This window comes from Ovis aries, chromosome 4 (genome assembly GCF_016772045.2).
Source record: "Ovis aries strain OAR_USU_Benz2616 breed Rambouillet chromosome 4, ARS-UI_Ramb_v3.0, whole genome shotgun sequence".
NCBI lineage: Eukaryota > Metazoa > Chordata > Mammalia > Artiodactyla > Bovidae > Ovis > Ovis aries.
The window spans coordinates 105530696-105543025 of NC_056057.1; the positions used below are offsets into that span (position 1 = coordinate 105530696).

The window sequence follows — 12330 nt, forward strand, 5'->3', positions numbered from 1 at the left end:
CAATTTTCATAGATGGAAAGACTAAGAAGATATTTTCAGAAGAACCAAGTTAATGCCTCTTTTCCAAATTCCAAAATTAAGTGTCCTTGATGAGGCCATGATCTTAGTTCAAAACTAGCATCCTACCTTAACAAAGATCTAAAGTCAATGTAATCATCAGAATATCTGCAAAGGAAAATATATCCAAGAAAAACAAAGACATATGTCCACAAAGAAACTTGGACATGAATATTCATAGCATTATTCCTATAGCCAAAGGTGAAAACAAAATTCATAATGGCTAAATAAAATGTGGTTTGATATACACACAGAATATTATTTAACCATAAAAACGCATGAACACTGACATGCTATAATATGGATGAGCCATGGAAACATTATGCTAAGCAAAAGAAGCCAGTCACAGAAGACCACATATTCTATGACACCATTTACATGGAAAGAAATGTACAGAACAGGCAAATCTAGAGTGGCAGAAAGGAAGTAAGTGGTTGGCTAGGACTGGGAAGACTGGGGAGAAATGGTGAGTGGCTGCTAAGGGGTACACCGCTTCTTTTTCAGAGTGATGAAAACGTTCTAAAATTAGTGCTGACAGTTGCATAACTGTGAATAGACTAAAACTGTATAGTTTAAATAAGTAAACTGTATGTCTATAAATTATATTTTAGTAAACCTATTAAAAAAAATAAGCAAATTGTGTCTTTTAAACTACACGATCAAGAAAGTCAGCTTAGAAAAAGCCACATTTCAGGAAAATTGAGGGTTTTTTTTTATTAACTTATTGTTGTTAACACAACACATTGAAAAATATATATGAATGAGGGTATCTCATGTCTAATATACTTGAAATTCTATTAGATCGGCTGTTTAACTGCTAAGTCATATCCAACTCTTTCGTAGCCCACCAAGCTCCTCTATCCATGGGATTTCCCAGACAAGAATACCAGGGTGGTTTGCCACTTCCTTCTCCAGGAGATCTTCCCAACCCAGGGATAGAACCTGCGTTTCCTGCATTGGAAGGCAATAACATCTAAATTTCATTAACACTCAATGTTGACCAGGGTCTTGTGGGAAAAGGAAGTCTTTTCTTATACACTAGAGAGAATATAAACCAGTAAAATTTTTCTGCATAAAATGTACATTTTATGAAGTTTTAAGTGGGCATATCCCATGACCCAATACTTAAGTCCCTAACATTAAAATAGTCCCACCACATTTCAGGATATGTGTATTTAAATGTATGTTGCAACATTTAATCATCCATAATGAAATAGTTAATAAATCAGATATAATTCTAAACAATAATCTTGACCATAATACAACAAGTAGCTTGGCATTATGTGAAAGAAGGGGGTAAGTATAAGGCAAAAAGATTAGTCCCTTTCTCCTGCCCCCAGCAATGTCTCCATCCTCCAGATAATTGCAATTAAGAGGTTTTTATATATGATTCAAAACTATCTCAAAGGACGCACACATTTATTGTTTTTAGTCACTGTATCTAATCCATGACCTGGATAGTCTTAAGCAGTTCTGTACCAAGGTACACTTACCTTGTTTATACTTTTTTCATTTTTAGAAGTAATGAGTACACATTCATTTTGATACAGAGTATCTTACAAAATCTCTAAATTACTTTTAAAGAAACTACAGTTTTGAAATTTTAAAGTAAACATATTTGTTAGCCCACAGAGATGTTATGGGGAGGGAGGTGGGAGGGGGGGTGCATGTTTGGGAACACATGTAAGAATTAAAGATTTTAAAATTAAAAAAAAAAAAACTAAAACTAAAATAAAATAAAGTGGGGACAATACCCACTCTTGTCATTAAAAAAAAAAATTCTGAAAAGGAAGAATAAATCCCTCTAATACCATCATGAGACAATCACTGTAACATTTAGAAAAGAAGTTTCACATGCATTCCATGTGAATTTTAATACAATAAAAGACAAGAATACAGAACCAAACTTCAAATAAACACTTCTCTACACTAAAAGTGTTTACCTGAAGTTTGGTTCTTTATTCTTACTTGTCTTTAATTAGAACCAAACTTCAAATAAACACTTAATAAACACTTCTTCACACTAAAAGCGGAGAAGGCAATGGCAACCCACTCCAGTACTCTTGCCTGGAAAATCCCTAGTGGGCTGCAGTCCATGGGGTTGCTAACAGTAGGACACGACTTCACTTTCACTTTTCACTTTCATGCATTGGAGAAGGAAATGGCAACCCACTCCAGTGTTCTTGCCTGGAGAATCCCAGGGACGAGGGAGCCTGGTGGGCTGCCGTCTATGGGGTCGCACAGAGTCAGACATGACTGAAGCGACTCAGCAGCAGTACACTAAAAGAGGTCAGTCCCTAGAAGAGGCCTCTAGGGTAGCTCTTTGGTTTTCCATATAAATTTCAGAATCAACTTTTCAGATAAGGTAGTAAGGATGGGATGAGATCCCCCTAGAATTCTGTAGAAACTGCACATAATTTTTATTAATTTGGATGAGAAGTATATTTAGGAAGATTATCAAGAACAAATTAACTTTTGATTTCTTTACTCTCTACAAATGTCTTTCAATAAAATTGTACAAATTTCTTTATAAAAGCCTTAAACATTTAAAAATTATTTTGTCAATGATATCGTTTTTAAAATAAAATTGCATGTTCTAATTATTAACTGCAGTTTATTATAATAATTTAGATTTTCTATGTAGACAAATTAGTTGCTAAAAATAAGTTTCGTTTCTTTCTTTTGAATATTTATGTTTTTTATTTCTTTGTCTTGATCGAGATTGGCTGGAATATTCAACTCCCTAAGTAGTAGATTTGTCTTGCTTGTTTCCAATCTTAAAGAGAATGCAGAATCCTTTAGACATACTTGATAGATACCCTTTATCAAAAAAGTTGTCTTTTATTCCAAGTTTACAGAGTTTTTTCCTTTCTTTCTTGTTACAAAAAAGTTTTTAATACATCAAATGTCTTGTTTACTGTATTTACAGATATCCATACACTGTTATTCCTTTAATCTGCTAATAAGAACTGCACTGATTGTTTTGGAGCAGGGCATACCACACACATGTGGGATGTTATTCCCCAACCAGGGACTGAACTCATGCCCTGTGCAGTGGAAGCATGGAGTCCTAACCACTATATCATCAGGGAAATCCCAGAGCTGCACTAATTTTTTTAAATAATTGTTGCACTCCTAGAAGAATTATTTTTTAAAAATATATACATTGTTAGATTCAGTTAACCAGTATTTCATTAAAGATTTTTGCAAATATGTTCTTAGATTAACCTTTAGCTTTTCTTTATCAAATGATCTTTGGTTTTAGAATGAAGATACACAAATTCTATAAATGAGTTAGGAAATGTTCTCATTCACTGTTTTACAGAAGAATAAAATTTACATAGGACTAGGATTTTTTTCATATTTTTTCTCTGACATATGACATTCAGAAATGTCTTCAAATCTCTAAAAATGTGGTTTCCCATTATTGTTACTAATTTCTACTTTAATTACATTATGCTCAAAAAACATACCTTGCGTTTGTGAAGACTCCCTTTTTTGCCTAAAATGCAGTAAAAAAAATTTTCAGTGTCCCATACATTCTTGAAAAGAACGTGTGTTCTTTCATTGATTAGTACAAGGTTTACAGGTCTATTACATAAAATTGATAACTATGTTGTTCAAATCTTCTGTAACTGCTTTATCTAGCTACAAATCTATTTCTGGCCACACCACATACCTTGTGGGATCTTAGTTCCCTGACCAGGGACTGAACCCCGGGGCCGTGACAGTCAAAGTGCCAAGTCATAACCACTGAACCACCAGGGAATTTCCTCTAGACTTTTATAACAGAATTATAAAGTATATAGTCATTTTTATCTGGCTATTTTCACTTGACGTAATTACTTTCAGACTCATCTATGCTACTGTGTGTACTAGTAATACTTCTTTCTACTAAGTAGTATTTCATTAGACAGATATACCAAACTTATTTAACCATTTGGGTAATGCCCAGTTTTGCACACGTCATGCAAAACTATTTATAAAAGTACTTTCTCCACGAAAGATATAGAAAAGCCAGTTGATATCATCAGCCAACAGAGAAAAGTATGTCAAAATCACAACAAAGTCCCACTTCATACTCAATAGGAAGGCTATAATCAAAAAGAAATAATTTAAAAGTAATCCATTTGTTTCACTGGTCTATCTGTCTATATCAGTACCCAAATAATTTACTTATTAATTTATAATAAGTTTTAGTATCAGGAAGTGTGAGACCTCCAATTTTGTTAGTATTCAAAGTTGTTTGAGTATTCAGGATTCCTTGAGATTCCATATGAATTTCAGGGTGGATTTTTTTATTTTTGCCAAAAAAAAAAAAAAAAAAGCGCTATTGAGACTTTAAAGCTAAAAGACTTTAAAACATTAAGTTAATCTTCAAATTGCTTTCAAAAGTGGTTATACCATTACACATTCTTATCACCAGTGTATGAAAATTCAGTTATTCCATTCCATATCCTCACCAATAGTTGGCAAGGCCACTCTTTCGTTTTAGTCATTCTAATAGGTATGTGGTGGTATCTTGTGCCTTTAACCAGCTTTTTCCTAATGACCCATGATGTTGAGCATCTTCTTTTGTGTTTATTTGCCATCCACATATCTTCTTTGAAGTATCTATTCAAATCTTTTGTCCACTTAATTGTTTCCTTACTGTTGAGTTCTAAGAGTTCTTTATATATTCTGAATACATGTCTTTGATCATATATATATATATTTTGCAAAGATTATCTACTAGTCTGTGGTTTGTCTCTTTATTCTCTTAATATAGTCTTTAGGAGAGGGGAAGTTTTTAATTTTGATAAAGTACAACTTATCAATGTGTTCATTAGGGATTGTGTTCTGGTGTCATATTTTAGAAACTATTACCAAATTCCAGGTCACAAAATATTTTCCTCTGTGTTTTCTTGTACAAACTAGCTTTACATTTAACTCTTACTTTTCATTCCTTCCTCTGTGTTCAATTTTTTACATGTAATTCTTACTTTAGAATGTTTACATTTTTACATTTAATTCTTACTTTTCATTCCTTCCTCTGTGTTCAGTTTTCTCCCTAAGTCATTTCCAAGTAGTCCCTTTGGGTAGAGCTTGGGAAAAGTAAACTCCTCACCTGGAAAGGCTTTACTGTGCCCTGACTCATAGTGTACCAATAAGTTAAACTCATACGTTCGCTAAGCAACTTACAGCATCACTCAGCACTTTTTGAGTATATTATTCTACTGTCTTCTGGCTTCTATAGCTGCTATGAAGAAATTTTTTGATAATTTAATTGGGTTCTTTATAGGTAATTTTCCTAAGTGCTTTTAGAACAATATTCTTTCATTTTGTCACATCTAATAAGAATGAATTCAAATTTACTTAAACAACTTAAAGCTTATGTGTCTCAAATCCTTAATTTGTGTCTTTAATGAAGGTTAGCCATCATTTTTTGAATTTTGCTCTATTCTTTTTCTGTTTAAAAAAATATCTATTTATTTCTTTATGGCTGTTGCGGCACAGGCTTTTCTCTAGTGGTGAGCTGGGGCTACTCTTTACTTGCAGTGGGCAGGCTTCTCATTGAGGTGGCTTCTCTTGCCGTGGAGTATGGGCTCTAGGGCAGTTGGGGTTCCTGGGCTCTGGAGCACAGGTTCAACAGTTGTAGTGCACAGGGTTAGCTGTTCCGCAGCATTTGCGATCTTCCTGAAACAAGGATCAAACTCATGTCTCCCACATTGGCAGGTGGATTCTTTACCACCAAGCCATCAGGAAACCCATTACTTTATTCTGTTCTCATTTTCTGCTTTGAGGCATATGACGAAACTATTCAATCCATCCTTCATACCTATTAACCTCTCATATTTTCTTTTAACTCTCTCTTGTTTTCCAGAGGTCACCAATTCTCCTCCTTCAGGTGAATTCAATCTACTTTTAAATTAACCCATTGAGTTTTTAAAAATAAATATTTTTATTTCTATACAGCATATTAACACTAGGTCTGTAATATGCTGTAACCAGCTTGATAATTACTTCTCCATATTTGTTTTCTCTCTTTAATATTTTGTTTTCCATCATACCATTTTAAAGTAAGTTCTAAATTTATTGATAAAGGTGGGTACTCAATTGAGGGAGCACAAGAGTACACCCTCAACATTAGAAATGTTCTATAATCTTTATCTGCATGGCAGTTACACATGTGGAAGGTCACTGAGCTGTACACTTGAGATTTGTACACTTTACTATATGTAAGTTTTATTTTTAAAAAAGAGGTGAGAGAGGTTGCAGGCATCATAACAATTTACCCCTAAACATTTAAGCATATATTTCCTAAGAATAAAGATATCCTCCTACATAATATTATCTCTATTATCACACTTAAGGAAACTAATAATTCCATAAAAACATACTACAATCAACCAATATTTGACATATCCCATCTCAAGAAGGACTTCTACAGCTCTATCTCACCCTAGTCCCAAACCAGGATTACACAATGCACTTGGTTGTTTTGTCTATTGTTTGGTCTATTTGGTTTGTTTGGTCTATTTAGTGTAGAATAATCTCCAACATTTTATTCTCCATTAATTGAGAGTCCAGGCTGTCTTATGGAATGTCCATCTTTCGAATGTGTCTGCTTCTCACGGTGCTTAACTTTTCCCTTTACTTCTTGTCCTTCTTATAAAGTGGAAGGACTAGAAGCTTAACATTCGACACAATTATTTTTAGCAATAATACTTCAGAGATGGTAAGTGTCATCCACTTTAAATTTTAAGGCCACCTAGAAATTCTATTTGGTTCTTTCTTAGGAATCTAACCTTGCTGCTATTAAGTCTTCTAACTCACTAATGACAGACTATTTCTCCTCGAATACTATAACTTGGGATTTTGACCTTGTCATTGAGGTATTGTGTATATGAATTCCATAAGATCTATATGGGCTAAGTGAGGGATTTACATTTGTTTCTGCCCAGTGCCTGAGTGCTATTACTATTCCAGAACCTTTTTTTAAATTTCATTTCTTGGGTTGAGAATTCCTGAATAATGCAGGTAACATAATGATGAACCCCACACTATGGCAAGAACAAATCTACAGTTAAGAATTCACAAGGGAAACTTTAACATTTATCTGGGGCCCTGGCAAAGACAGAAAAGTTTCACTGTTATTTATATATGCTGGTGAACAGGTTTTCTTCTAATTCACCCTTTTATTGAAGGTAAAGCTTTTCAAAGGTTCAGATTATGTGAGGATATAAGTTTCAACTACCTTTGTGGCACAGGCTGAAGGCCTAGTCTTGTGTCTCCACATAATGACATTCATATACCTCTGTTTCACCCAGTAACAAATTGACCCCACTGGAGGCCACTATAGCATAAGTAAGTCAGCAAACATTTTCTGTGAAGCATTACTAATGCTATCTGAGGGGAAAAATTAAAAGACTACTTTGGCTTCAATTGTATTCGGTAATGAAATGTTTTTTTATTAATATCAAAATAACCATATACATTATAAAAAATTAGTGATGCAGGTAGGTGCGTTTTTCCATTCAGTTATGTCCACTGGCAGTACTTGTTACACTTGAGATTACAGACCATCTATAATTATCCTGCAGATTTCCCTGCTTTAAAGGTTATTTACAGAGTTCTGTATTCCAATGATGATATAATGATCAACAATCAAAACTTATATAAACAAGAGAAAAATGTCAAGCACACTAAGAATCCAACATTTGATAATAAATCCGAATAGGGATTTCTCTATGGCAAAGAACAAATCTTACCTGACATATGTTAGACAACAAACAAGCTTAAGTCTCAAAATTCTGATTCTAGACTAATACTCAGACATGAATGTAGTTCAAGCTTGGCAGACAGGTATACAAGTGATACCAAAGACAACGCAATTTGTTCCACTTAAGGAACATAGACTTTGGCACCAAATAACTACGTCTTTTCCATTCTTGCTTAAATGGATGCTTCCATTCGCATGACCACTGGGTATCACATTTCATTTTCCACAACTAGTCTTTCTGAAAAATACAAAGAAAAAGCTATGATGAATTAAAAGCTGACTCACCACTGTCCTCTGTTTATTGGGCAGGAAGACTCTAACGATAGGTTTTTGTGGTGACTTGGGGTTGCTCCGTGACACATCTGTGGGATTTTGAAAAACTGAAAGAGATGAAGGCAGCACTGAAAGGCTAGAAGAGGAAGAAGATGTAACGGTGTCCGTTGATGCAGAGCTAGAAACAGAAAAATCAGTTCCATTCCCCAGGGATTCCAATAACTGTTGTTCTCTTTGTTGGAGGGCGTCTAGCTTGCTGGTGTATTCTTCATAGGCCTATAAAATAAAGTAGACTTACATTGAATCTGGACTTTTTCCTGACAGTAACAAAAGGAAATAGGAAATTTTAGTTTTTGATTATAATCGAATCTAGCTAACAGGATTTTGTGTTACAAATTACAAAATAAGTACTGGAAGTATTGTAAATTAGTACTTTTATCTTTAAATTGATAAATCTTTGGTTATACGACACTCATCTAGAAACTGACACACACACATACATGTATGATGTCCATAACAGCCATGAGTATTAATTTAAAAAAATTAGTGTTAGCTATTTTCTGGCCAAATCACAATTTATCTTCCAAACTACACATCTAACATAAGATAAACTACTACATCAAAGCATTTTTTTCTAGATAAGTTATAGGTATATAAGGTTTCACATCTCTCTCGGTCTCTCTCTAACTAACTGAGAGAGGCTGAAAAGGAGATGAGGTGTTAAGAGAGATCTGTCAAAAAGACAAGCCTAAGGTACACAGTCCAGGTGGTGCTAGTGGTAAAGAACCTACCTGCCAATGCAGGAGACATGAAATGTGGGTTCAATCCCTGGGTCAGGAAGATCCCCTGGAGGAGGGCATGGCAACCAACTCCAATATTCTTGCCTGGAGAATCCCATGGACAAAGGAGCCGTTTGGGCTACAGTCCATGGGTTTGCAAAGAGTCGGACATGACTAAAGCAATTTGGCAGGCAGGCAAAGGTACACAGTGCCAAATCTCACCATAACCACCAAAGTCTCCTCAACAGGGATTAGAGGATGCATAACTGTGACCTTTTTTCTGAAACAGTTATTAGTTAAAAATATCTTCTTTTTCACACTATGGATACCTTATGACCTCCCCCTTCCCATCAAACACTGCTTACAGAATAGAATTTTATTTGAAAAGGTGGTTTACATCCTGTAGTCAAGAAATTTTGAGACCATTACCCATCAGGGTGTTTCTAGAACTATCATTTTACTAAAGCTGAAAGGTCAAATGATCACATAAGATACCATTTTCTAAAAGCAGGAAGAATCTTGAAAATAGAATGATAATTGAAAATTAAGAGATAGAATGGATTCGAATGCATATGCCCATGGTGCTTTACTGCACTGGTAATCACCTTCTCCCCTCCACACCGTAATCCACCACCACGTCTCCCTACCACCTGAAGCAGATGTGACACTACACACATTTATAAAAGGCTACAAAATTTTAAAAGAGCCATTTCCCATTACCTAGAGAGTTTATTACTGGGCTGCAGAGAAGCAAATGGCTGCATTTTAATTTTTGTTGTATATGAGAAAGAATGTTTTTGATACAAGGTAAGAGTAAGGAAGGGGGGATGCTTAAAATGTTAGCATTTACATAGATGAGTTAAGTGGGGGGAAGAGAGTGCTGTGTAGTACAGGAGACATTTTTAACACAGTAAGGAGGTTAGAAATTTTAAGACAGAGGAAAACTATGGACTATTATAGCTGATTGTCACAGAATATCTGGGACATATTAAAGGGATCAATAGATGTTCGTGTAATTTAAGTGAAGAATACGAACACAAATCATAAGACTAGAAAAGCGGGTAAAGGACAGCTTGGAGAGACTGTATATACTATGCTTTGAAGCCTGAACTTCACTCTATAAGCAAGGAAGAATTATCACAGGTAGAGGAGACTAATGGAGAAGGAAATGGCAATCCACGCCAGTATTCTTGTCTGGAGAATTCCATGGACAGAATAACCTGGTGGGCTACAGTCCATGGGGTCACAAAGAGTCAGATATGACTGAGTGACTAATACTTTCAGAGGAGAATAAAGGAGAAGTTTCAATTCAATATAGGCCACCACACATGATGTCTGATCTCACCATATAACTTTTTTAGGGGGGAAGGGAAAATACTAAAATGAGCCACTGAAGGGCTTAATTAAAGTACACAAAAAAGCACTCTCCTTTACAATCCAATAGTTGCCCAATGCTGACCCCAAAACGTTTCACAGCATTTCAGTGTGTTATAGCCAAATCAGTCCAAAATCTACTGAGCTATGTTTCTATTTAGCTTTCAGTTCCATGGGCTAATTACTTAAGGACATCTTTTTTAAATATGATCCACTTATTGCTACTTAATCATTCAATAAATATATACTGAGCATGCATGTGCCTGGTATTACTTGGGGCTCAAACCACAAAAATAAAGACCAACACAATTCCCACCCTTTGAAGATTATATACATACAGCCTAAGGAGACAAAAATTCCTCCTTGCATAGATCATATAATCTTATTATCATCTGAGCAGGTACATTTACTACGCAGAGTAAAGCTTAGGAAAAGTAATAAATGTAAACAAATTTTCAGAATATTAATTCTGTATCAAAACGTTAGCCTTAATTTTTTAAATATATTATTCCCTCCACTGTGGATTACAATCTATTATTCCACTGCATTTATCAATAACTCTTTCTTAAATACAAAACAGTTACTTATTCCACCTCTCTCCATTCTCACAGATGCAATCTACCAAGGTACTTACTTCCCTGCCTTGTTTTGTATCTTGTTTGGCTCATTTCACCCCATTATCCTTGCTGCATTCAGTGTGGATGGTGATTACTCTTATAACACTCCTGTCTTAAAGTTCTCTAAACCTCTTATCTACAAAGGCATTTATTTCTACTCTACCTACAAGATTCAGAGATAAAATTCTTCTTTAACAAAAGCGTTCTAAATGATGACAAGATCTCAGTTGGGAACCTCCCACACGCCTGTGCACACACACTTATCCCACTGTCTTAAATTTCTTAAATCTCACTACCATACCACTCTGGTTAACGGTCAATATTAATCTCTTAAAGTTTTTCAGATTTCTTTGCTATTTTCTTCCCATGCTTTATGACTCACTATTTCAATGCCACTGGTTAACATCTTAGACTATCTGGTTAATTCTTAATTCTTTTACCAACATGCTTGTTAAATACCAACTCTGGGTAAATTCCATCATTCAATTATTCATTATTTCTCTCAGGTTACCACATATTACTGGAGAAAATAATAAAACAAGGCCATTGAGTTCCATTATCAATTCATGAAAATTAGTCTTCTACATTATTGCATGAAAATCTGTACTTATTTTTAACTCATATTACATTTCTCACAACATTTACTCCAACCTTTTCTATGATTCTCTGGCTCCTAACTTCATTCCCCAACCTTTAATTCACTCAGAAAATACCATTATGTTCAAATTTACTCTGAAGATCAAAGCCATCAAATAAAAGCTTCCTTTTCTTTCTCTGACTGAGCAATTCTCCCCATTTTTCCCCCATCCTTTTTTTGTTCTTAATTCTAGTATTGGGTGGTTAAGGTCCCCCACTATGGAGGCCTTGGTTCATCACTATCTCCGTTTTTTCTTTTATCTTCCAACTTTCCCTTTTCCTTTGTTTTCTTACCCTGAAAATGTGAGTGGGTCATCTTGCATAGACATATATCTCAAGCATCAATACTACTATCAATGAAATTCCTTTGGTGCTTCAAGAAGTTGCAGAAACCAGGTATTTCTTCAAGAGGCAGCTTTTCCAAAATCCCCTTCTTTCTCATCAAAATCCTACCCATTTTTCAAAGTCCAATTCAAAGCTCTACTTGATAAACTCCAAACTCAGTACTTTCTTTTCACCTTCTTTACAGTATTACCACACTTTTCTTTATATGGTTTAAAAAAATCATTTGTGAAAAAATTTTGTGAGCATTAAGTGAGATAAATAATAGTAAAGAAAGTTATTACAGAGACCACCACATAGCAAAAACCCAATACTTTTATTAGTAGTAATAAGTAGTAATAGTTCTTATCATTATTACTGTTACTACTATTGGGTTGGTCAATTAGTTCATTCAAACTTTTCCACAAGACACTACAGAAAAACCTGAACTTTTTCTCTAACCCAATGTACTACTTGACTAGGTTCTCAACATGACTTTACCAAACTGTAA

The 12330-nt window shown here is 34.7% G+C and overlaps 1 protein-coding gene across 11 annotated transcripts in view; it reads right to left on the bottom strand.

The window, feature by feature from the left end:
• BRAF (B-Raf proto-oncogene, serine/threonine kinase) overlaps nt 1–12330 on the bottom strand; it is a 164616-nt gene that overhangs the window by 80474 nt on the left and 71812 nt on the right. For 10 of the 11 annotated variants that reach the window (XR_006059713.1, XM_042248924.1, XM_060415160.1 and 7 more), the window contains exon 3: nt 8105–8368. The exons of the other annotated variant lie outside the window; for it this stretch is intronic. Coding sequence is in view for 9 of the 10 variants with exons in the window: in XM_042248924.1 (XP_042104858.1) it covers nt 8105–8368 (264 nt within the window). In the remaining variant the exon portion in view is untranslated. The remainder of the gene's footprint in view (nt 1–8104; nt 8369–12330) is intronic. 11 annotated transcript variants of the gene reach the window in all.